This window comes from Danio rerio, chromosome 13 (assembly GCF_049306965.1).
Source record: "Danio rerio strain Tuebingen ecotype United States chromosome 13, GRCz12tu, whole genome shotgun sequence".
NCBI lineage: Eukaryota > Metazoa > Chordata > Actinopteri > Cypriniformes > Danionidae > Danio > Danio rerio.
In genome coordinates, this window is record NC_133188.1 from 34,987,542 (window position 1) to 35,015,257 (window position 27,716).

Genomic DNA, 27,716 nt, shown 5'->3' on the forward strand with positions numbered 1-27,716 from the left:
TTATGCGCATGAAATGAAAGCGGCTATATTTAAACAAGGCAAATGATTCTGCAGTGATATTTAAAATCCCACACTGTAAATAAAGTCCCGGTTGCCTTAATTTTTTTAAACTGAACCAAATTAACCTTTTAAGTCCGTTAAACTTATATGGTATACTAACTTAAAACAGCATGCTTAAATCATACAATTAAGTTAGAACATGATTAACTTAGTTTAATAAGTTACAATGAACTAATAACATATGTTGTCAAGACTATTAATCATATGTATATACAGTATATATATATATATATATATATATATATATATATATATATATATATATATATATATATAAATATATATATATATATATATATATATATATATATATATATATATATATATATATATATATTATTAATTTTTTTTACAGTGCACTTATATTTGGAGTTCATGGTAAAATGTGTATTAGTTGGGAATACTGTAGAAAAAAGCTTATAGTACATAAACAAATTAGTGAGTGAGCTAGTAAATTGCTATCCTATTAGGTTCGGAGTTCAAGATATAACTTGTAAGATTTGCTACAGTTATTGATGCTTTAAATCTTTTAGTTGAATCAAATTAACTTATCTAGTCATCGGAACTTCAATCAAGCTGACTAAAAATATTAGGTTACACTTTTTATAACTTAAACAAATTGTTGAAACCTGATTTATTTATAAAATAAGTTGAATCAACATGTTTGTTGTATTGACTTTTTGTCATTACATTTTTACACTGTAAAAAATTTCTGGTTGCCTTAAATATTTAAGCTGAATCAAATTAACCTTATGAGCCCATTGAACTTATATCCTAAACCTACTAAAAACATCTTGCTTAAATCATAAAATTAAGTTAAACATGATTAACTTTTTAAATAAATTACAATGATCTAAAAATATATGCTGTTACTACTAATTGATCATGTATTTTTTACAGTGCACTTATATTTGGAGTTCAAGATAGAATTTGTATTAGTTGAGAATACCTTTTACTAGTAAATAAACAAATAAATAAGTGAGCTAGTCAAATGCAATCATATTAGCCTATGCTTGAATTTCAAGATATAACTTGTATGATTTGCTTCACAATTATTGCTGCTTTAATTTTTCAGTTGAATAAAAATATATTTTCATCTTAACTTATATCAACCAAATTGACTAAAATTGGTAAAACATAAACATTTTTAATTTTAAAAATGTTATCTTTAAATGTGACTTGCTCAAGGGGCAGAAAATGTCATAAGTGCATCACAAATCTTTTTTTCCACTATACTTTAAAAAGGATTACTTTTTGTTTAGTACTATATTTTGTTTACATTTAATTATATATTTATTATTAATTAATAATATTATACATCTTGCTTCTATGGCAGCGGTTATCACAATCGCCTCACAGCAAGAAGGTTGTTGGTTCGAGCCTCGGCTGGGTCAGTTGGCATTTCTGTGTAGAGTTTCATGTTCTCCCCGTGTTCGCGTGCATTTCCGCCTGTGTTCTGGTTTTCCCACAATTCATACAGGTGGTGAGTTTAGTACGCTAAATTGTCCATAAGCCTGTGCGTGTGAATGAGAGTGTGGGTGTTTCCCAGTGATGGGTTGCGCCTGGAAAGGGCATCCGCTGTGGCGACCCCTGATTAATAAAGAGACTAAGCCGAAAATAAAATTAATTAATTAATGAATACTTCTAGTTTTATTTGCAGTGTAAATCAATCGGCAAGTTTTCACTCTACCAGTTTTAGAAAAGTTTAGTGTCCAGCTGTCCCCAACATGTTAGTAAAATCTCATTCTCAAGTTAATGCAATCTTCAATCATTGCTAATTGCAGTTCAAAGCAGTTCGCATGGCAGAAATGAAGTCGGAAAGCTTAGTGTTTTTTTCTTTTTGCTTCACCTCTGTTTCCAGTGGAGGTGAAGGACAGACATTCATTAAAGTCCCCTAAAGACACACTGCGTGCCTTGCCCTTTTATTGTTCACATAGATTCCTGATTAACCATACACTCGCGTAACATGGAGATCTGTTGTTTTGATGTAATTGGCAGGCAAATATTATAACATTCGAATTGAATAGAACAGGGCAGCAGTTATTACAGCCTGTGACTTTAATGGATCCAGCATAGACTGCCAGATAAGAGGAGGTGAACACACCTTCACCTTCAATTCAGCAACTTTGAAAGCGAATTTTTAGACAATGTTCTCATAGTCAAAGGTGATTTAATTTGCATGCTGGAAATAATTGACGGCAACGCTTCTGCTTTTCATTTGGGAATGTTTAGTCAGGTATGATTACTGAAAAAATTCACCTCACATCTTTTCAGAATGTTTTTAATAATTCTGGTTTATTCATGAACAAGCAGACTGATTTTTCATTAAGAATAATAAGTAATATTTAAGACAGGTGTATTTTAAATTACAACATTTTAGCTTACCTGCTTGTGTGTCTTCATCAAAAAGCAAAGTTTGCTGTGATTAGTGAAATACTTTGGCCTAAGTTCTGACCTTTTATTGATCTTTCAGGGGGAAAAAATTAACACTTTTCTATAGCTGGAGATACCAAATTGGAAAAACAGCAAACTTTTATAGGCTATAGTGTAATTTTAATCCAAGCAATCATTAAATTGTCCAAAAACATGCATTTCAGGAATATTCAGGAGCTTTACAAATCTTGCTCTACTCTAACAGCACGACATTTCAATAAGTCTCGGACTTGAGACTTGTTTCTTGTCAGGCTTCATTCCAGAGTCCCGGTGCGTGGCCGGCTCGAGTGGCCCGCTATTGTCCCGCTGTATAGGCCGAATGGAGGAAGTTTTTTTGGGTGGTCTTGCAGACCCCCGCGGCCCACAATAGTGCGCGGCCCAATTACGATGAGGACGTTTTTCTACTTGAAGGTTGTTGATTTACGGCTCGCAGTTCAACCACCTCCAATTATCATCCTGAGAGAAACAGCCATGCACATTCAGAACACTTTCTGTATTAATGTAGCCTATGAGGAGTGAAAGAGCAGTCTATTATTACGGTAAGAAATCATGTTTTGTTGCATATTAATTTTAGTTGTCGATTAAATCGTTTCTATTTTTATTATTTAATATGAGGATTAACATTCTGAAGGCCTATTAACTTGCAGTTATGAATAAGTTTCTTTGCTGAACACTTTTATTTCAGATCTATCACACTTGACCTGACTTTACATTGGAATCAAGTGCTGATAAAATAAAATGATATGATGGTTTTTTATGAAAATGATGATATAGCAATCTTGTTTGATTGCGATCTGTCTAAAACGCACAAATGTTAAGTTTATTCCAAAGGAATTTGTTAAATTTTGTTTGATGATGATTCATATCATGTCCTAATAATAGGCTATATAGAATGATTTAATTAGTAGGTTAGCTAGTAATTTTTATAGGATATTTGCCCCTTGTTATTTTGCTTATCGGATGATTTACCCCTTTTCTCGTTATTATTTATTTGTCAAAAATCTATTTTATTAAGGCTACTTATTTTGTTTTATTGTGGTTTTCTCTGATGTGGATCAATAATTTAAAGATAACTGCTGGGTAACTTTGTTTTTTGTGTTTTTAATTTTTTAGACAATTTACATAGGCCTACGTTTTATACAATTTTGAAGCAGCCAATTAATACAGGTAGGGTCAATATTTTCCTTTTAAATATTACTTAAAATACCAACAATACCAACAACAACAAAAATTACAACAAAAAAGAGTATTGTGTCAAATTAAACAACTTCTGTTTGGTCCTAATAGTCGGGATTCAGCTAGAAATAATTTCAGGATAGAATAATCTGAAATTTATCCTTAAATAACTTAATTATTATTCCAATTTCAAAATGCTTAACAAAAACATACAAACAGACGTATATGCTGTTCAGCGGACAATAAGCCAAATAAAGGGAACGAATGAAAAGATAAAAGGGAATATTATAGATAATTAGCTGAGGTAATTAAAGTTTACTTGATCCTGACGCGATGCATATGCTCTACACGAGGTTGTGACACTGTCGTTGTTGGCATTGTGAAAGCAGGTCGAAGGTTCAGATCTAATCTCTAATTAAGCCGTCTTGGTTGTAAAGCCAGTGAGCTTTGAAAACATAAACATGACGGGAATGCTAGACTCCTGAAGAGGATTAAATCTCTTTCTGCAATACCCGTTAAAGAAGCAACGTAACCATTCACTACCCATTTAAAGAGTAAAAATCATCTTATTATACCACCGCAAAGGCAAACACAAGAAATGTTCTCCTCTGTGAGCATTTAGAAACATTAGAAATATATGTAATAAATAGGCCTATTTGTTATGTATCCAAAGCCATCCGTTATTACAGGCCCATAACTGACCAAGCTGTCATTTATAGCTTTTTCTTCCACACCGAGTGGCCTTCACCTCAGAAACATTCCTTTCATTGCCCTGTATGAAGTTTCTTATGTATTTCCCTGGTATGTATCTGCGTGGGTCAGTGCTCAAAATGACAGCAAATCTAAAATGAAACCGTTTTCTGGTGCGAACAGTCAAGGTTAGCAGCCGCGGCGAACGGCGTGAATACGACAGTCAAAGAGGTTAGGAGAAACATAAAGTCTGCCATTCTTCTCGGTTTACTTGTTTCCAACAGTCCAGATGGACATTTCTTTCACGAAACGCGGTTTTGCTGCAGGCCACTGACATTCCTATGCAAAGATATTGACTGAAAGATGGCATCATCTCTGAGCACTAATAATATAGCTACACTTTCACCAGAACGGAAGGGGACGCATCTTCAAGAAAATAAAGAGAGCTGTTGTACTTTTATGAGATAAATGTGAATTGAAATCATATAGCCTACTCAGAATACGCCGAGCTTTAAGTCTGAAACTAAAAGCATTGTTGACACTTCAAGTGCAGTGCTGAAAAGTAGGCTACTTGAGTAAAAGTGCTGAATGAATTGTAGGCTACTTCTTTTCAGTTTTACTAGAGTCCACGTACAAAAGTGCTTGATATGGAAAGTAAACACTGCTTATTGGTGAAGGTGCAATTGCAAGAAAGCATTTTATTTCATTATCAGAACATCGTACTTTGGATATTAATGATCATTCAAGTCTGCAATTAAGTGAAAATAAAATATAAACACTGCAAAAATAGCGGTGTAATTCCAACTCTATGAGAATTAAAATCTACTCCAAATGAGTAAACATATTTTCCCAATATTTTTAAAAGTAAAAAAAGAGTCCTAAGAGAGTTACTTGTACGACACTATAAACGAGTTATATTTACACTGTATTAAGTTAATAATAACTACTGGGAGTTGATTGTTTCTAGTGTAAAGAGTGAAAATGTAAAGATTTAACACTAGTTTACCTAGTAAACTTTGTAATACTCATGACTGATTGTTGAAATAAATTACATAGGACAATTCTAGAATGATAGAAAAAAACACAATTACAATTATGCTATTAATAATTTGTATCACTTGACAGCCTGCACTACAACTTACACTTTTTACAAATAACCACTTTTTAAGACTTTAAACAATTAAAAAAGGCATTACCTTTATATTGCATTAAGATATTTGGTCAAACGAATTCCCGGATGTTAGAAGTGTTGTAACAAGTAACTCCTTGATTTCACACTGGATCAAATGAGTTTAGAACTCTGATTGTGTTCATTTATCAAACTCTACAATGTCAACATTTAATCTGAAATGCTTTAACGCAGAGAATTTGACACTGAGAAATTTGCTGTGTAGCAGCTGCCTTTATAAAAATGTCTTTTCAAATCTAAAAACATATAAAACAGATGGGTCTGAATGTGTTAACATTTTAAGAAATGCTACGCACACTAATTAGTGAGGAAGAAGAGTATTTAGTTTAGTTTTTAAATAAAATCAATCCAATGTTAAGCATACAATGTTCACATTCAAACATTTTATATCACGGCATATTTAGTTTACAAACAGCTGACTGTTGTGATCTAAATATGATTTTCATTGCCAATGAAAGTGCTACATTAATAAATGCTGAGATAATTTCTAGTTTTTGACTCATTTGGAGTCAGACTCACTCTGATTGGATCATTGGAATCAATGAATCATTAATAGAGACCCCCTCTGACTTGATCATCTGGATCAGCAAGTCATTAATGAAGACAGATCACTTGAATCAGCAAATGATTTACTTGATATTCACTTTGAACAGACCATTTTAATCAGTGAATTTCTTACTGGAGATTATGGAAAAACAGTATGTTGTTAACTGAAAATTTAGTATGATTAAACTATTTAGGTTGGTGTCACAATAACAGAAAACTCATTTTGACTGAATCATTTGAATTAATGAATTATTAACTTCTGTGATCAGATCACTTGAATCTGTGCGTCGTTAATGGAGACTCGCTCTGACTGGATCACCTGAATCAACAAGATCGTTTGAATCAGCAAATGATTTTTCTTGATATTCACTCTGAACAGACCATTTGAATCTGCAAATATCTGACTGAAGACTATATGGAGAACCAGTATGTTGGTACCTTTAAATTCCTTAGATTGGATCATCTGATTTAATGGTTTATTACCTGGACATTCAGTCTGATCAGATTATACCGAGTTATTGTAACATTAACTGGAAACTCATTTTGACTGAATCATTTGAATCAATGAATCGTTAACTACTCTGACTAGATCACTTGAATCTGTGAGTCATTATTGGAGACTCGCTCTGACTGGATCATTTGAATCAATAAGTTGTTAACTGGAGACTCACTTTTAAAGCTCATTTGAATCAGTGAATCTTTAATGGAGGCTTCCTCTAACCTGATAATTGAATTAGTTGTTGTATCCCAAATAATGGACTATTATACACTCAACGAACAAGGTACTGGTAATATTTCTCAGAGATTTTGGTTCACATTGACATGATAGAATCACAGTTGCTGCAGATTTGACTGCTGCACATCCATGATGTGAATCTCACATTCAACCACATCCCAAATGTGCTCTATTGGATTGAGATCTGGTGACTCTAGAGGCCATTTGAGTACAGTGAACTCACTGTCATGTTCAAGAAACCAGTCTGAGATGACTCGCGCTTTATGACATGGAGCATTATCCTGCTGGAGGTCATCAGAAGATGGGTACACTGTGGTCATAAAGAGATGAACATGGTCAGCAACAATACTCAGGTAGACTGTGGCGTTGACATGATGCTCAATTGGTACTAATGGGCCCAAAGTGTGCCAAGAAAATATCCCCCACACCATCACACCACCACCAACAGGCTGAACCATTGATACAAGGCAGAATGGATCCATGCTTTCATGTTGCTGATGCCAAGTTCTGACCCTACCATCCAAATGTCACAGCAGAAATTGAGACTCATCAGACCAGGCAGCGTTTTCCAAGCTTCTATTATCCAATTTTGATAAGCCTGTGGGAATTGTAGCTTTAGTTTCCGGTTCTTAGCTGACAGAAGTGTAACCAGGTGTGGTCTTCTGCTGCTGTAGCCCATCCACCTCCAGGTTCGACTTGTTGTGTGTACAGAGATGCTGTTCTGCATACCTCGGTTGTAACGAGTGGCTATTTGAGTTACTGTTGCCTTTCTATCTGTTTGAACCAGTCTGGCCATTCAGGTTTGAACTGGAGCAGATGGTATTGACCATGTCTACATGCCTAAATGCATTGAGTTGCTGCCATGTGATTGGCTGATTAGAAATTTGCGTTAACGAGTAGTGAGACAGATGTACCTATAAAGTGGCCAGTGAGTGTATGTTTAAGTCAGTTGTTGACAATCAGATCAGTTCAGTTTACAAATGATTCATACACTGTGATTTGTGAAAAGATTTAACAGGATAGCTGAAAATAATCAGACATTGCTCCTGCATCTTTGAGTGATATAACAATAGCTGTCTTTTTATGAAGTGCTTAATTTCATATTTGGATTTAAATACAATGCTATGCTTTTATATGTACTGAAGCTAAATTTACCAAAATAAAAATACTCTGATAACTGCAGATACTTGGAAAATGTTTTTAAGTAATGAAGTTAAAATACTTCATTACTCTCCAACACTGTTTGAGTATCTTTATGTATCATATTTTATATCATATGCGACAGACTCGTCTAAGTTGCTGTGATCTGGAAGTGTGTAAATTTGTCCATTTTGTTGCTGTATTTTAAAAAAGCGCACGGTAAGCAAGAGTCCTCATCTGTTTGTCAGTATTTGCCTTCACCTTAGTCTACGGAGGGCAGGTGGGGGGAGTGAGAGCGGGAGCAAAGTGAAAGAGTCTGTGAGCCTTAACAAGCTCCAAATAGAAAAAGAACATCATTTTCATTAGGCTGCCAGACAAAGGCAGAGGCCCCCATGTTTTTGGGGAGGTCTGTTGTGTTTGTTCCTGTGTATGTGTGTTTCCTTGGGATATGCCTCTTGCGTATGATTGTGGGAGACTCTGTGTGTGTGTGTGAGTGTTTTTCAGAGACTGTCCTCTTTCCTGGCTGCTTTGTCTCTGTTGGTATTGTACGTTGCTCAGAGAAAGGACTTCCTGGTCAATAGGGAGTAGAGTACTGTGAACTCGACAGCCCCCAAATACACTCCACACACACACACATACAGAGAGATAGAGAGAGGGTTCTCAGCAGGCCAGAGAGCTGAGAGAGAAAAAGAGAGATTGGGCAGGATGGCGCATTTATGGGGAAGACTTGTTGCTAGGTGACTGATAGACAAGTGCTTAAGTCAGGGACTGATTTTAAAGCTAAAACCAACATGTCTTCCTGAAATGATTGACTGACTCGATAGATTCACAAGAAAACAGTAAACTACAATATTGTGTTGGGGAGACACTAAATTATACTGCATACTTTTATTTCATTCATTCATTCATTCATTCATTCATTCATTCATTCATTCATATTCTTTTCAGCTTAGTCCCATTATTAGTCTGGGGCCGCCACAGCAGAATGAACCACCAACTTATCCATCATATGTTTTACGCATGCTTTTGGACTTGTGGGGGAAACCGGTGCACCCGGAGAAAACCCACGCCAACACGGGGAGAACATGCAAGCTCCTCACAGAATTGACCTCCAACGCCAACTGAGTCAGCTGAGGCTTGAACCAGCGACCTTCTTACTGTGAGACGATCGTGCGGCCTACTGCGTCATCATGGAGCCACTATACTTTTATCTATTTTTTATTTTTTTGAAAAGCTTGACTTTGATTGGACACTTTGGAAAGGATTTTTTTTCTTTGTAATGAGAAAAACTTTAGAAAAAATAACCATCTGTCACAATCACCAGCGATCTAGTCCATACAGATCGCTGGAGAACTACAAATCCAAGCCTGTAGCCAGCCTGGTGAAAGAAGTGGTTCTTTTTTTCTCAAAAAGTGGACCTTTTTGGGGTTATTCGCCTAATTTTATATTTAACTATAAGATTTAAATACTTTTTGTGACATTTTAAGCGCTACTTTTAGCTGTATTAACTTGGCGGGTGGTGTACCAAAATCATTTCCTAAAGATTTAGAATAAATAAATATTAATAAAAACATTTTTAAAATAAAAAAACATCATATTACATTATTAGAAAGCCGCTTTTGGTGCTTCACACCTTTTCATTGGTCATTTTTTGTTCCAAGATTTAGAGTAAAAGTTGTGCATGAGACAAATTTTGGACCTTTGAAAGTGAGGGGTAGATCTTTCAAACCACCCAAACCCTCTCCCTGGCTACAGGCCTGAAATCTGCCCCAAAGCAACTACAAATCCCATTTTACCTGTTCACAAACACCTGTTCCGGATCACTGATGATGACACACAGACACATAGCTGAGGCTCATCAGTGAATCATTAACTGGAGTATAAAAACACTTCTCTTCGCAACACCCATTGCTGAGTCTTGTGTTACCCCGTGTAACTTTACAAAGCAATCTTCCTTAGTTGTGTTGCCATGTTTCAAGCCTTGCTTTGTTTAACCGTTTTGATTATTTGCCGTCTAGCCTGACTTGTTGCCTGTACTCTGACATCTGACCACATGTTTTGAATTACCTTTATGCTTCTGTTTGCTGCTGTTGTGACCATTGCCTGTCTGACTACTCTTATTATTAAAGAAGTCCATGCAGATCATCACCTACATTGTCAGCATCCTTACGTTATACCATCTTCTTCGAATTTTCCAATAAAATTTTTTTCCCAATTTTTCCAAGAAAAAAAGCAAGAAAAATTACATCATTTTGATTTATATTTTTGACCCCTAATAAGATAAGCTGTACAAAAAAAGACTTGCTTTCTTGGATTATTTCTACAGATGTAATGGTTTCCTGTCTCCAGACGTTTTGTGGATTTTTCTTTTGAACATTTTTTTCTCTTGTGTTCACCAAGGTTGCATTTATTTGATCAAGACTGGAGTAAAAGCAAGTACTCAACAAGTTATTCATGAAATATTATTGCAGTTTGTAATTTATTCCTGTGATGGCAAAGCTGAACTTTTAGCAGCATCACATCAGTGTCACTGGATCTTTCAGAAATCCTTCTTTTTCTCATATGCTATAATCATAATGTGTGTCTCTTATGTGAGTCGTTGACATTACGAGACATTTCCTGTCAACGGAAATAATGAAAACAGTTGTGCTACTTAATATGCTGATATGTTAAATGTGGAATATTTGAGAATAGGAACATTATTAAAATTGCAACCATGTAAATCATAAATGTCTTTATTGCACCCTCGCTGAATTAAAGGTATAAATTCATTGAAAATATAATTATGACACAGCAAGACACAAATAAGAATATTTTCTTTTCTTAAATTGATTTCTATTTAATTTTTTTGTATATTTGTAGGAAAAAGGATTCATGTTATTTAAAAACAGATTTTTAAATTCTAAATTTATTTAAATTTAAGTTTGAATTGGTCATAGAATTTCTTGAATATTATGGAAAATAATTTAAAAGGTCTGTTCTAGACAATGGAATTTATGAAAACGTAGATATTTTTTGTCCAAGAAATGGAATATCAGGTACCAGCGATCTAGTTTTAATTTTTCTATACTGTATTTTTTATTGTGCTGTTTCATGTTTTTATTTCCATCTTTCATCTGTTAACTAAGGCTAACATTTTAATAAAATTTAAAAGAGCTTTGGCTTCTAAATGACCACTTCAAAGACTAAGTCTTAAAATAGACAGGGAACAAGCTAAAAGTTTGCAAAAAGCTTTCAAATATGGCAGTGAAAACATTTCATAACCACACAAACAGTAAGTACCTCAGACTTTTATCAAAATGAGGTAAATGATTCATTGTTCTTCTTATAGCAACTATTACAGTGTCTTGCAAAATTATAATCTAGTTAAAACCATTTGAATATTATGTTAAACGTAATATCAAACATTATTTTAATCTAATGTTATTATACATAAACACAATAGTGGCCTTTTTCTGTTAATTGGATGTCATTGAAATTCAGCTTTTCACTGAGTGATATATTTGACAAAGTGGGAACCAAGTTTCCTGCTCACTTTTAAATAGTTTCATTTAGTTGGCATTTCTATGTGGAGTTTGCATGTTCTCCCCGTGTTTGCGTGGGTTTGCTCCTAGTGCTTCGGTTTTCCCCCCAAGTCCAAAGACATGTGCTATAGGTGAATTGGGTAATGGGTATGGATGTTTCCCAGGTTTGGGTTGGACATCCGCTGCGTAAAACATATGCTGGATAAGTTGACAGTTCATTCCGCTGTGGCGACCCCAGATTAATAAAGGGACTAAATCGAAAAGAATAATCCTGGTCTTCTCAGTATTCTTTGGTATCTCTTTCCTCCGATAGGGAGTAGATCATTTAGCGTTACTGCCCCACTATGAAACTCTCTGTTGTGTCAATTATATCTTTGAATTTAAAGGTGCTTTAAGTACATTTTTGACTCTTAAGCATAAAAACACCATAATATGTTTGCAGATATTTAAGAATGATGCTAAGTGAACATTCTTGTTTATCTGAAAAACAATGCTGAAGTCAGATATTCTGCTACTAAAAAATTGTGCTTTCTGTGAAAGAACATCTTAGATCTTGGTTCTTTTAACCTGCCCAATGCCAATTTAACCAATTATATTTCAGCACCACAGGCTGACTTGTTGGAAAACAGCCCATTTGATTTATTCAGTCAAGAAGGCTCACAAAGTGTGCGTCCGTGACAGAAATGTGATTTTCAGTGGACAGTAGCAGACTCCGCAATTCAGAGTTCCACATGAGGTTATTAATTAGCCAATAATGTAAATATTATGCACATAAAACATTTGGGTGAGCAGGTTACATTGTAAGTTAATGAGATTTGCAGTGATAAGCAATATGGCTGTTTGCACCAGACGAAACACAACAGAAATTTAAATACAGCCATTCAGAAGCACAGAAAAGTGCACTCACTGCACTCCAACAAAATGGTAAGGTTTACAATCAAATCAATACATAAAAAGCCTCTTTAATTATTAATCGTAGATGCTGAATCACTGATATGTGTTGGCTTGCATTGAGTCACAGTTCTAAAGTTCCATTTCAATCGGTTTATTCAACACAATCTCACGGCAATTCGTAACTTTTTCATTTAGTGGCTAATTCGTATGAATTCGTACGATCTAATTCGTACAATTTAGTACGATTTGCTTATCCCCCAATGACGGTTGGGGTTAGGGGTGGGGTCAGGTGCCACGCCTCCTTTTTAAAATCGTACCATTTCGTACGACTGAACTCGTACAAATTCGTACGAATTAGCCACTAAACTGGCAAAACGTAAAATACTTACGTTTTCTCGTGAGATCAGGCTGGTTTATTATATTTTCAAGATCTGAGGTCTGCTGCTGCTTTCAGTATTACGGCAATAAATGGCATGTTAATGTGCATTCAAACTCCCATTATTAGCATTTAACACTGAATAAAGCAGATGAGGTGTAACTGAGGTTATCAGTGTTTACTGTTGTTCAGCTGCAAGAAATAGAAGCTGTTTTTAAAATATAAATTTTAGGTATTGGTTAAAACAAAAATTGCTTTTAATATGGAAAATATTCCTTCTTTTGCGTGTCGTGCTTTTAATTAAAACATGGTTTAAATCAGCCTTTAGGCTCGATTGCCAGACATGCTTCTGTTAGTCCTCAATCTGGCAACCTGCACTTGCGTGTTTTGAACCAGGAGTGCAATACCTAGTTCAACCACTGGGTGTCAATCTTACATACTGCACCTTTAAATGGTTGTTGCTAGAGCGGATACGTTTGCGACCGGAAGTTAACGAGAATTATTTCTATTACTTATTAAATTTCTCATTTGTTTTATTTTATTAACGTCTACCCCCACCCCAACCCTAAACCCAACCGTCACAGTAATGTAAAAACAGTTGTTGTACCGAGTATTAGTTATGTTATCTATTAAATAACCCAATACATTTTATTTTTGAACGCCTACCCCCAACCCAACCCTAAACCCAACCCTCACATAACTGTAAAAATATTAATTATTGTTATACAGTGTTATAAAAAAATGCTGCTTTATTAATGTGCATATCGAACTTCCGGCCAGCCGCATATCCGATCTAGACCTTACCCCTTTAAATCAATTCTCAAAAGTCAATGAGAAGTTGATGCCATGTCAAAAAATGGCAACAACATGCTTACCAAAGGGAGGCAATGGCAATATTGATAGCTGAACTTTAAAACAACCCTACCAGATGGCTTTGTCTTTGTAGCGGATTGTCTAAAAAGGATTACCTTGTACAGTATATGTTTAGCAGGATAGATTGTCTCCCATTTAACTCAGTCAACTACAGACCACTTCTGTGTAAGACACTGAGAGCGAGACAGAGAAAAGCTAAATCTAGTACAACGTTGTCTTGCTGCAAGGCTTAAGGCTTGATCTGAGATTTATGAGTCACTCACTGTACGAGTATCAAGCACAGAGAGCAGACCATCAGAACAGCGCATTTACTCACTGCTGTGCATGTGTGTGCCTGCTGGGATTCAAAGTGAGACGAGTCTCTGCTGTCACTACCTGTCAAAATCACTGCATCAATCCCCCCAATACATAAATAACAATGCTTTCCTGGAGAGATGACCTGTTTCTCATTGTTTCTTCATCTTTAGCTCAGTAACCTACACAGCTTGGATGCATACTTGTCACTAGTGACCATTGATCGATCTGCCTCAAGACAACAAATCTTTTGACGCTGAGAGTTTCTGGATGTATTGCATGAAAATCAAAAGTGTCAGATTGGCATTTGACATACGCCCAGAGAACAGAGATCAAGCCCAGCCGTAAACAACCTACTGACACACACATATGCACGCACACACACGTGTCTGACCTTGTCATCGACACACACACATACACATAGTGTTGTTGTCTGTCTGTAAGCTCTGTGGCTGAGCTTATTCAGCAGCGGTAAAGTCTGTTTATCCACTACCTGAAAGCCGAGAATTCTGATTGTACGCCATTTGGAAGCAGAGATTATTTATTTATCTGAAAATAAAAAACTGTCCATATGTCTGAATGGTATGTTGCCCTGTTTAATTAAATTCTTTATTTTAGAGAATATGTAGTGCAATGGCTTACCTGAATGACTCTTGGTAGATTCTCATTTGAAATTATTACTATCATAGTTTCCATTTCAAAGGTTAGCTGGTGAACTGGTGTTCTGGCATTGTTTACTTAGAAGGAATTTCAGATGTAGCATTAGCATGCTTGTAGAACTGTGTTAAACTAACCAACCCACTTCAAACGAAAAAAAAAGCCTTTATACAGAAAATACAGTAAGCAAAATTAGAGAACAGCAATGAGTGCAGCATGAAGAAATATTACAGCTAACATTTCTGAAGGTTACGCCAACTACAAAGTTCAAAGTGTAGGAGACCTGGCTTTAAATAACTTCAGTTCACCTCTGGAAGCAGCACATCTGACATCACCAGGCTCTAACAGTACATCTCTAATCTCTCACAGGACATCACCAGTCTCTCACAGCACATCACTAGTCTCACACAAGACATAGCTATAGTCTTCCATTCACAGGACGTCTCTAGTTTCTCACAGGACAGCACTAGTCTCTCACAGGTCATCTCTAGTCTCTCACAGGACATCACTAGTCTCTCATCACTAGTCTTACACTTACAGGACATTACTAGTCTCTCACAGGACATTACTAGTCTTAAACTCACAGGAAATCACTAGTGCAACTCACAGGGCAGCACTAGTCTCTCACAGGACATCACCAGTCTCTCATAGGACATCCAGTCTCTCACAGGACATTACTAGTCTCTCACAAGATATGGCTAGTCTTACATTCACAAGACATCAGAAGTCTCTCATAAGACATTAATCTTACACTCACAGGACAACACTTGTGTCTCATTGGACATTACCAGAAATCACTTAAGTCTCACATTTTTCCACTCTTGTTCAGGTCTTGGACTGCACGTTGGCAGTGGGTAGCACGGTCGGCTTACTCCAGGAAGGTGGATGGTTCGAGCCTCTGCTGGGTCAGTTGGCATTTCTGTGTGGAGTTTGCATGTTTGCGTGGGTTTCCTCCGGGTGCTCCGGTTTCCCCACAAGTCTAAAGACATGCTCTATAGGTTATTTGGGCAAGCTAAATTGTCTGTACTGTTTGTGTGTGAATGGGTGTGTATGGATGTTTCCCAGTGATGGCTTACAGCTGGAAGGGCATCCACTGCGTAAAACATATACTGGATAAGTTGGTGGTTTATTCCGCGGTAGCGACCCCAGATTATGTATGTTCAGTGTATTAATGTTCAGCTCTTCTTCAGTCTCTCCCTTAGTTCACTGCCATAGCTTTGTGACCAAAGATTTTCATTTAGGTTTAGGCCAGGACTCTGAACTGACCATTTCATTATTTCAATGTTCAGCTTCAAAAATCAGCCTTTCTAGGTGACTTGAATGAACTGGTGACATCGAAAGATACAATGATCTAGAAATCACAGATTGGCTGCCAGTTTATTTACAATTTATTAGCTGAAAATAAATAGTTCTAGAAATTATTTCAGGGATATTTCCCCATTGTGTCATTATTGTTATTCTTGTAATGTTGTAGTAGAAGAAGAAGAGTTCTTCTTTTTTTTCAAGCAATTCTTTGTCACTCACTTACTTTTGACTTAGTTTGGCTTCGTTCCCGAATTATCAGGGATCACCACAGCTGAATGAACCGCCAATTACTCTGGTGGTCACTCTGCATTTATTTTATGCAGCAAATGCCCTTCTAGCCATGGCCTGGCACTGGGAAACACACACACACACACACACTCTCTCATTCACACACACTCATTCACTACGGCCAATTTAGTTTATTCAATTCACCTATAGCGCATTTTTTGGACTGTGGGGGTAAACCAGTGCACCCATGCAAACACAGGAAAAACATGCAAACTCCATACAGAAATGCCTCCTGGCCCAGTCGGGACTTGAACCAGCAACCTTTTCCATGGCGCCTTCTCTGCGTCATTGTAAGCTATTTCTTCATATCTTGTTTAAATTCATTATAAGTCCCTTATATTTTTAAAGATAGAAGGAAAATAAATATGAGACTCCATATGTCACCATAGGTCTTCAAGCATTGTTACCGAGCAGTGGTTTTCAGATCAGGGGTAAGTGGAGCTTCTCCAGTGCTGGTTTGTTTGGTTGCTAGGTAACAGTTAATGTAGACCAAAAATGGCTGTCTCATTTGTGTTTGTGATGGACTAGATATTGCATTGCAGGGTTTAAAAGCCAAGGGTTGTTGTTTTGTTGATTTAATTTCTGTAATGCAAATCAAAATGCTAATGGGGGATTCCAGTGTTAATTGGTAACATTGGCCATTGGTGTGCCGTTGGTGGATGTTTGTGACAGTTTTTTTGCAATGGGATTTGTGCACATAAAGAGGTCTGTCATCATGTCTGCATATTGGGTGTACAGTATATGCACTCAAAATGCTGCATTGATTCCGCTCAACATTAAATCTAAACAGGCAAACCCAACCTTTGGCTTACGATTTAATTTAACTCTAAATTATATTGAATTTTATTCCTCCCTTTTACATTTCCCCCATTTTTACATTTCTTTAATTTTCAGACCCACGCTAAATGGTACAGTTTTTGGGACAATTCTCTGTCAGACCATGTATAAATTAAAAGTACTTACTCAAATTACTAAACACTAATGGCGTGTAACAGATACAAATATTTTAAACCTGCAGAGCTTTAACATCACTGTTTTCACTGTCAATTATGGTTGCTTGTGTGATGCAGGGATTCCCAATCTTTTTTGTCAGTCAAACCGCATTGACCTTAAAATTTAAATACTGAGACGAGTTATTATCTCAATAATTTAAAAGCACATTTTTTATATTCACAGTTCACTGATGTAATTTATTAGTTACATTGAGATGGAGGAAAAATCCATTATTTAAGATTTGTGTCCTAAAGTGTTTTATTGTGTATTTCTTTTACTCCTGCATTTTCATTGTTTAATTAAATTATTATTGTTTATTAAGTCATTAATTCAACTCATATTAATTGTGTTTATTTTTATAGTAATTATCCTATTAAAATGGTGATTAACATAAAAGTTATCCTGAAGTTTTCAGAAAACATAATCTAATATGAGTAATCTAATGTACATTGCTAAACACAGTCATGTGATTTGTAAAAAAACAAAATAATAATTAATAACAGAAATAACAAATTGTATGTAATCTGCTCAGCACTGCTTTTTGCTTCCATTCAGAGTTTGTAATTTTGTTAACTCATTGATGATTGGTCTGTTCCATGGCTTTCTTTTAAACAAGTTTAAGTGAATTCTGCCAAACTATGTTGAAATTTAAATGCACCAAAACAAATACACCCATATAATCCTAAACAGACATATTCATAGACACACTCCTTACTACTTATCGGCTGCAACTGTGCTGTGGCCCTGACAATGCAGACAATAGATGTTTTTCAAATATTGCTTAGAGTCTGATGAAGGTCTCTGACCAAAACATTGGTGTTTTATCTCCTAATAAAAATGAATCTCCTATTTTTTTATTTATTTCCTAATTAAAATGAACAGTATGCAGATCTTTTTGTTGTATTTTTACATCTTTTTCATTATTTATCTCACATCATATAGGCCCATTCACACAAAAACTACAATAGGATAACTAAACTAAGCTAAAAACTAAACTAAATTAACTAACTTAATTTAATTGTATTAAACTGCATTGGGTTATTTTGATTAAATGTACATTTTTCCTATTCTAGTATTACTGTTGCTACTATTACTAGTACTGTTATAAGTATGGCTGTGTAAATAAATATCATACAGTTTTCAAAAATATTGAAAATGCTTTATTCCCATTAAGTTCCAGACACTGAAGCGTTTTTATCCATTCAGCTAAGTGCATGTTTGAATCATCAATAATTAAGAGTGCTGGTGAAATGGATATAAAAAGCACGACACAGAGAAATAATTTGATTTTTAAAAATTGCGTTAGAGCTTAAATAAACTTTATAATGCAAAAACAACATTACCTATGCATAATAATACTGCTGTTTTATGTCAGTTAAATCAGTTGACTGTTGAAATTCAAAACTTATAACTTTTCTGGTTAAGTTATTAAATAAATAACCAAATAAAGGTTAAAAGTAACCCAACAAAGCACAGATTTTTTAACCCAACTGGTTGAGTTATTAAAAATGACCCAATAAAGCTTAAAAACAACCCAACAAAGCACTAAATATTTAATCTAACTGTTTTTTTTATTAATAAATAACCCAATAAAGGTTAAAAATAACCCAACAAAGCACCAAATATTTTGCCCAACTGGTTGAGGTATTAAATAAATAACCCAATAAAGGTTAAAAAAAAACATTAAAGCACCAAATTTTTAACCCATCTGGTTGAGTTATTAATGAATAACCCAATAAAGATTAAAAATAACCCAACAAAGCACCAAATATTTAACCCAACTGGTTGAGTTATTAATAAATAACCCAATAAAGGTTAAAAATAACCCAACAAAGCACCAAATATTTAACCCAACTGGTTGAGTTATTAATAAATAACCCAATAAAGGTTAAAAATAACCCAACAAAGCACCAAATATTTAACCCAACTGGTTGAGTTATTAATAAATAACCCAATAAAGGTTAAAAATAACCCAAGCACTCAGCCATTGGGTTAAATATATAACTTAACATTTTTTAGAGTGTATAACATTAGTAATGTTTTTACTAAGTTTTATATAGTGATCAACCATGCTATACCCATTAAAGCAAGTCGATGTTGAGGAATTCTGCTATTACCATTGTTAATAACCTTGTTCACTAAAAAAAAGTTAAAAACATTTGAATTTAAATTACATTTTAACCCAACAGCTGGGTTTGTCCATTTTTTACCCAAAGTTGTGTTTATGTTTTTATAATTTATAGTTTTTGGTGTTCTTGGTGTGTATTGGCTTTAATAATCTGACAGTATTCAACAAACTGAATGCTAAAGACAGAAACCGAATGTCTGATGGATTCTCTTGTGTTGGGAAATGGATGTCTTTTATCCCTATTTTGCTGGTATATATCTGAGAGAGGGGGGGGGGAGAGAGAGAGAGAGAGAGAGAGAGAGAGAGAGAGAGAGAGAGAGAGAGAGAGAGAGAGAGAGAGAGAGAGAGAGAGAGAGAGAGAGAGAGAGAGAGAGAGAGAAAGAGAGAGAGAAAGAGAGAGAGAGAGAGAGAGAGAGAGAGAGAGAGAGAGAGAGAGAGAGCAGGATAAGCCAGAAGGGTCATAGGATAAGAGGTCTTCTCTGTTACCACAAATCCCAGATTACATCCGAATGGGACAATGCCATGGCTGGACACCGATCTGTCATGAGGACACTCCCACACGCTCACAGAGTTCTGTAACTCATCTGGTTTGTGTATGTACGAAAGCAAGCAAAGACTTTATTTAATTGAATCCCTCATTCTTTTGCTATTATCTGGGCCAGTGGAGTATTAGCAAGCCACTCCAGCTCTGCCAGACATGATATCTTAATTAGAACGTAAATCCCCGGCCTATAGGAGTCATCCAGCGTTCGGCTTCAACCAGCTGAGAGGACAACAAAGCGAATGGCATTTCTCCTCTTTGTGTGTGTGTGTGCGTGTGTGAGTGAGCTCTGCCTAAAGGAAACCACTGTTTGACAGAAAGAATGTGGTTTCAAACGGCTGCTGGCATGCAGCATGGAGTCAATAATGGTATATATTATTAAAAACAAAAACTTATTTTTTTATGTTTTTAAAGGCATTTCTTATGCCTACTAAAGGCTGAACTTATTAGATCAAAATACAGCAAGAACACTACTGTTGTGAATTATTTGCATTTTAAAATAATGTGTTTTATATTAATTGGTTCAGTAATTTATTCCTGTAATGCCAGAGCTGAATTTTCAGCATCACTCCATATTACTTCAGTCTTCTGTCATGTCCAGAAATGAATCTGATATACTGGTTTTGTGCTGCATAATATTTTAACAAGACATTTTACAGGATCGTGTGTTAAGAAGGCTGTAAAAGCACATGTTTGAAATTCACTTCTAAACTTATTGCATCCTGGCTGAATGAAATTATTTCTCTTGATAAAACCTTGCCTGTCCCATACCTTTGAAAAGTATTATACTCTGTGTCTTTAAATGTGCTGTGTTGAAGTTCCCCTTGCATCTTTTATATGGAACAGTTTTTGCTTTTTACTGAAACAACACTTTCCTGTTTCAGGTACATTTATAAAACCCAAAATTATCTTGATATTGGTTCAGTTTATAAATGAATATCCATGACAGCAATGGTATTAAAAATACTGCAACTTGTGGAGACCTAATGACTTAACAAAAATGAAAAGAAGCTAAAAAGTCTCACTAGTGATCAAACAGTCAGAGTCTTTAAAGTTTTTTTCATAAATATTTTAACTGTTTTGGACTAAAAACAGCAATTTGTCAAACTTTTGTGTTGGATATACGTTTTTTTTCTATTTAAAAAAATCAAATGATTAATGAAATTCTTTAAACTGTATATAAAAAGGTTTGGTTCCATACAATCGATTTGTGTTGGGACATTAAGGAATTAAGTTGATGTTATTAGTTGATAAATATTAGCTAATAATTTAGTTTAAAAAAAGTTTTTAGTTTTTTTGTATAGAATTTTTTCATTTTTTTGTGTCAAACACAATACAATTAAGTACACAAAACAGCACACGAGTACAATCGTGTTGCAGCTTACTGCATTAGGGTGTTAACATAACATTCTGACTCCTGTTTTTATGTATGTCGAAACAACTGAAGCTTTCACATTCAGGAATTACGGGAATCATGTAAAGAATGTCATTTGTACTTTGAGAAACACTACATTTTAGGGAAAAAGTCGAGTAGTTTGCATAAAATTATCATTCTGTCGTAAAACAGTTGTTAGAAGCAGCTAAGCAATTAGCCTGTCTAGAAAAAACCGCCTTGGACTCGGAATTGCTAAGTAAAAAACAAAAACCTTTTTTTTTAAATCTCAATCATCTTGACATTAACAAGCACTGTGGCAGAAAATGACATGGCAGACCGGTAAAAAAAAAAAAAAAAAAAAAAAAAAAAAAAAAAACATTTTTCCTTTCAAAAATAACAGCGCCGTGAAATGTAGTGCAACAAACCATGCAATAATTTAAATACTGGAGACTGTTTTTTCATTCCTAATACTTGGACCAAATATGGCGGTTATAGGCCTTGGGCTTCAACTAGACCCCAAACCCCCCTTCCCCACTCGCTGCCATTCATTGTGACCTCTGACGCGAGCTTTGACATAAGCGTCTCCACTTAAAATTAATGAACAGCACCACTTTTGTCATTTCTGTAAAGTATCATTAACACGTGTATTTTATTTGTTATGTCATTTAGCCTACTATTATTATATTTTGAGCTTTCAGTTTTCCTATAACTATAATCATAATAGAAGATGTTATCAGCAGGGTTTGATTCACAGAAAACACATCTAAATTTTGGCTGTAACTTATGCAACCTACTTGCTTGGGTAAATTATCTGGTAAATACACACGTTTCACTTTTTATACATGAATGCAATTCATGCGTCATATGCGCTGCTTTAACAAAGTTTTTAATGGAGTTGTAGCATGCCGGTTTTGCGTTTGTGTTTTGAATTAGGGAACAAGCAGAGTACAGAGCTCTTTTTATGAGCGTAACTCCTTATCTTTACTCACTCTCTCTATTTTCCCTCCCAGTCGTCCAGGGATAGCGGTGTCAGGCATTACATTATGCGTGCAATCCTTATTATTCAGCTCGTGCGCGCTCCATACCGTGCTCGCGCATGAGCATGCCGCGGACTGTCATTTCGCCACTAAAGCTTTCAAAGGAGCACAAGTGAACGTTCAGGGCGGACTCTCCTGGTTTTATTTGCGAAAGTACTACCGTGCATAAAGACTTGAAGTTGGCGTATAGGGCGAATTGCTAGCTGGTAAAAATAGTTTGACTGTCTGATTGTGAACTAACAGTTATTTTAATGAACTGTTCTGCACTGTCGTCGGGTGATAACATATGTTATTAAGAGAAAACGCCAGTTTACCGTTTAACTTGCTTTGTAGAATATTTTGCAGCATTTGGGGTATCCTTTATTAGTTTGGTTTTCTCCATGTATGGAACTCGCAAATCCTTCTCACCCCCCTATTTTCCTGGTTGGCGTTAAAATGTAATGGAAAGGATTAAATGGACCCTGGCTGTAATCGTCTTATTGTGTCTACATCTCATTCTTATGACCAACTGTCACGTTATTTGTAGTTAACCTGTTTGGGCCTATGGATAATTGATTATCAATGTTGCCAAACACACGAAGATCCTCCGCCCTGAACTATTAGGCTGGATATTGTGTGTGATCTGTTTTTGACATGTCATCCTAAAGGCTATTGCTTTCTGTGCATTAATTTAAGGTAGGTTCAACAAAAAAGAAAGAAAGAAAGAAAGAAAGAAAAATACAAAAATTATCAGTAAAACGAAACACATTTAAGGTTAACTGATGTTAAAGTATAATGTAGGTTAATTATTTAGAAAGTACCACAATATACTGACAAGTTTAATCTGTCTCATACAAACACAGGTTTTATTGGCTTTTATGTTCCGTGAAGAATGTAGATAATGTACATTTTTGTTAATGGATGTATTTAAAATTTTATAATTCTGATTATCTTGCCCGAGAAGCATTATAACGCATCCTCAGTGCAAGAATAAATCCTTGCTTATCCCTGATGTGAAACATGCAAAAGAAACTTTGAACGTATGGGAAAATAATATCAGGTCCCTTCAGGCTTTATCCATTTCCTCAAGCGCGCACAAAAAAGGGTGAGAAAACAAAGTCATATTATGTCGATATTCGTTTATGTCGATATACGATTCGTTTTAAGATACTCATGGGTAATTTAAAGCCAAATTAAGTTTAAAATAACTTTTGAAAAGTCTAACTTTAAATAGTCAGTCATTAATAATTATGTCTCCTCCCTACTCAGTTTTTTATCTGTCAAATACTTATGTCTTTCAACCTATAGTGTGTACTCTGTTTTAAAAGACACTCCTTCCCATCGTTTTATCGACGACTCGGAGGGGGTTGCTTCCAGATTTCCGCCAAATGACAACATTGCATTCAGCGTCTCTGAGCACAAACGTAAAGGTCAAAATGACGCTTTGACGTTTTCACTGAAAGGCGCTGTTGCGCGCTGGGTGGTGCTGAAATCTAGTGCAGCTTCACGCGTGATTGGCAAACCTGACAGTGATTGACGTGTGTCCATGGCAACCAGGCAGCCAATCTGACAAGTCCAATAGAATATCGGCAGCAGGGGCTAAATGTTCTTTTATTTTGCTCTTCTGAAAACACCTTGCTTTCCAGTTTTTATGCTCACACTAAATCAAAGAAGAGATTTTGCCGTTCAGGCTGCTTGAGCCTGCCGCACGGCACCGCTCCTCGGCGCGTTTTGTGACACGGCTGTTAACTTTTGCCGTTTTCTGACAGACAGGCTTAACAAAAAGAGGGGCGAGACAGACGAGGAACAGCACCAGACAGGAGGACCAAAGGAGAGAGACATTACAGTCTCCATGTTCCAGCTGCCCATTTTGAATTTCAGCCCTCAGCAGGTCGCGGGGGTCTGTGAGACGCTCGAGGAGAGCGGAGACGTGGAGAGGCTCGGCCGCTTTCTCTGGTCACTCCCGGTGGCGCCGTCCGCCTGCGATGTGCTCGGAAAGAACGAGTCTGTCCTGCGCGCGCGCGCGGTCGTGGCCTTTCACGCGGGCAACTTCCGCGAGCTCTACCACATACTAGAGAACCACAAATTCACCAAAGACTCACACGCAAAACTGCAGGCGCTCTGGCTCGAGGCGCATTACCAGGAGGCTGAGAAACTCCGTGGGCGTCCGTTAGGACCCGTGGACAAGTACCGCGTCCGAAAGAAGTTTCCACTGCCCAGGACGATATGGGACGGGGAACAGAAAACGCACTGCTTTAAGGAAAGAACGCGGCATCTGCTGAGAGAGTGGTACCTGCAGGACCCTTACCCAAATCCCAGCAAAAAAAGAGAACTGGCGCAGGCGACTGGACTCACACCCACGCAAGTGGGCAACTGGTTTAAAAACCGGAGGCAAAGGGACCGAGCGGCAGCGGCCAAGAACAGGTACACACATCTCTACCAAACTGCAAAAAGACAGTGTCTTTTTTGTAATTAGACTATTTATTAACTGTTTAATAATAAAAAAGTCAAATTCGTTCATGGCGTAATTTAGCATAAGATAATGTGCAAATCGACTGCACGCATAAATTGACGTTTATTTTCTGTGGATCAGCCTGAGAATCCTTAAAATCCATGAAACCTGTCCATTTGAAAAAAATGTTCTTCATAGTGGAAAAGGGTTCTTCAGATTTATGAAAATGCTGTATAAAAAAACATTTATTTAAATAATTCACTGAAACATTATTTTGAAAACCACGTATGGCTTAAAAAGGCGAAAAGTAGTTTGGAACATTTAGGCTATTTGTAGAAGTGTAAGCTTGTTGTGGGCAAAGCTAGAATTCACCTTTTAAAAATTAAGGTATTTAGATATCTGTTCTGATGTATGATGTTTTTTGTCAGAATTATTTATGACACTAACATATTCTTACTTAATCGATATCATAAACAAAAAATGTCTGGATTAGAAAATCTAAAAATACATGCTGATATCCCAGTATACTAGATGCCCCGTTTTTCACTCACATCCTCCAAAATTTCTGAATAAAAATCTGTAATTCGTGGTTTGTTTTTCAATGCTTTAACGTCTATTTTTATCACTTATTTGTGCACAATCCTTTTTTCGTTATCACGTTAAGTTGACTATTCATGCTAAAAGAACAGATTTTTTATTTAAGTCATTTTACTTAATACAAATGCATTTACAACCACTAATATTTTCTATTGGTGTAAAAGAATACTATAGTCAAACAAGCCAAATTATTGTTTCCCCACACCCAAAAGGTGTGTGTGTTTTACCAAAAATCTATCCTAACCCGAAATTAATTAATTTAAACAGAGCATCAGTGTGTAATGTGTGTATCAGTGTAAAATCATCACTTCCCGTCTCCATTTTAAGCTATGAATGGCGATATATGCTCATTGACATTTTGTCTCGTTCCAACCCCGTAGGCTACAGCAGCAAGTTCTGTCCGGTGGCTCGGTCCGATCGCTGGGGGACGATGACACCACAGTAGACCGCCTGGGTCCCGCCTCAAGCCCAGAAGTCAGTCTCTCGAGCAAGGCCGCCACCTCCGCCATCTCCATCACCTCCAGCGACAGTGAATGTGACATCTAACGTGACAGGCTTCAAAAGAGCAAACCGAAGAACTGTAAGAGACAATCTCACAAAAAAAAAAAAACTTTAGTGCCTGCAACCGGCCCAAAGATAGGCTAAAATGAAAGATGGACGAAAACCATTACACACTTTCATTTCCCATTCGTTGATTTGATCGAAATGGGCAGTGCTTCTCACGAAGACAGAAAAAGGGAGTATTTGGGGGAAAAGCATCTGAGGGTCGAGCTTATTATTGTATGTGTGCATACTTTATCACGAAAAGACTGAATAATGTTTTAATGTTTGTCTTTTTTAATATATAAATGATGTTTATTTGCTTATTTATAATATCACCGGCCCCTAGGCCTTTTATTTGTGTGCTTTTTATTATCATTTATGTTGTGCGTAATGCTGCGCGTCGTGAATTTCTGGGGGGAGGGAAGATAACCATGATTAATACAAATAAAAAATAATAATAAAATCACTGTTGAACTAAATAATGATCGTAAATTTTCAACGGTACTTTATTCACCACACAGACAAATTGAGTCAAACTGTGCCATCCAACATTTTAGGTTTATTTTACCGTGGCCCACGTGCCAACTAGAAATTAAACATATGCAGTTCAAAATGTGAATGTCATATGCTGCAGAACAGATTTAGAACAGACGGGGATCAAAATATGTTGCATGTTTTAATGCCTCTCTGCGAGCTCAATCTCTCTCACACTCGAGCAGTAATTGGCTAAAATGCTTCGCGTGGTGTAATGCGCTCTGACAGCACAGGGTCAGCGAAAGGCCGAGACGCTCTCCCGGATGTCAACACAAACCGAGCTGTGATCTGCTGTTTAAACACTTCATATTTTATGAAAAGCTTCATAAAAACAACTTAAAGGTGCTTTGGCTGTGATACGCATTTCTGAAAATATGTTTGGCTGTTTTTAATTGTACCGCAGGATTGTGTGTATTCATTTAATTGGTGACTCCCACATTTATTTAGGTATTTAATGCATACGTCTATTTTATACTCGTTCAGATATATGTATCTTTATTTTGGTTAGATTAACATTTTCTATTATAAAATAGTTGATCTAATCCGCCTTGTCAAATTATTTGCATATATATATATATATATATATATATATATATATATATATATATGATGTGACTAATGACACATTTTCCGAACCACAAATATTTATTCCAGAACTTAACCCACACACACACACACAAAGAAAAAAAGGGGCAGCGTTTTAATTTTTGTGTCCTATCCTTTCAGAAATTTTCTTTGTTAAGTTGAATAATAAATGTTTGTAAATATTTCATTATATTTTAAAAGCAAGGTCACACTTACTGCTCTAAACTATTTAAGGTTTTTATGTCGCAAATAAGAGAAGGGGCAGGCGCAAAAACACAGAGCCTCTGTTTCCAAACTGCCTGAAGGGTCCGCGGTGCGCACCTGGGTTTAACCCGCGCCATTCATTAACGCTCCCAATAAAAAGCACAAGCTGTATTTTCAATCTTCATTCAAGCCGAACAACGGCGGGGCCAAACCAAGTGTTCCTTCCGAGAAAAAGGAGAAAATAGGAGCCAAAGCAAGGGAGGGAAAGGGAGCACGGCTTTATTTAAACACTGGATACAGAATGGTGGAAAATTTCCGTTTCTTTTGAGCTCTGGGGAGTGCAGGGTGGGACGATGAAAAAGTCTTTTTAGCAGTCAATAAGATTGTCAAATTGGTCAACGGTAATCAGCACTAATGACGAGTTGGAGAGGGCCGAGCTAACAAAGAAGCACCCCGCCTTCCCCTCCCCAAAGCCTCAGCATGAAAACTCTCTGCTGGGGTTGCCAGAGGTACAGAAATCCTAACTTTTTTTCATTTGTGTGAGAGAGTGTGTGACGTTCTGGGACG

General features: G+C 36.2%; 1 protein-coding gene across 3 annotated transcripts; it reads left to right on the forward strand.

Annotated features, from left to right (window-relative positions):
- The first annotated feature begins 2,939 nt into the window (after positions 1-2,939).
- On the forward strand, positions 2,940-26,289 carry six6a (SIX homeobox 6a). 3 transcript variants are annotated; one of them, XM_073919455.1, is made up of 4 exons: positions 15,418-16,471; positions 16,571-16,612; positions 24,004-24,658; positions 25,664-26,289. In XM_073919455.1, exons 1-4 carry the CDS (start codon positions 16,369-16,371, stop codon positions 25,827-25,829), a joined length of 966 nt encoding a protein of 321 aa, XP_073775556.1. In that variant the 5' UTR covers positions 15,418-16,368; the 3' UTR covers positions 25,830-26,289.
- Positions 26,290-27,716: the final 1,427 nt, after the last annotated feature.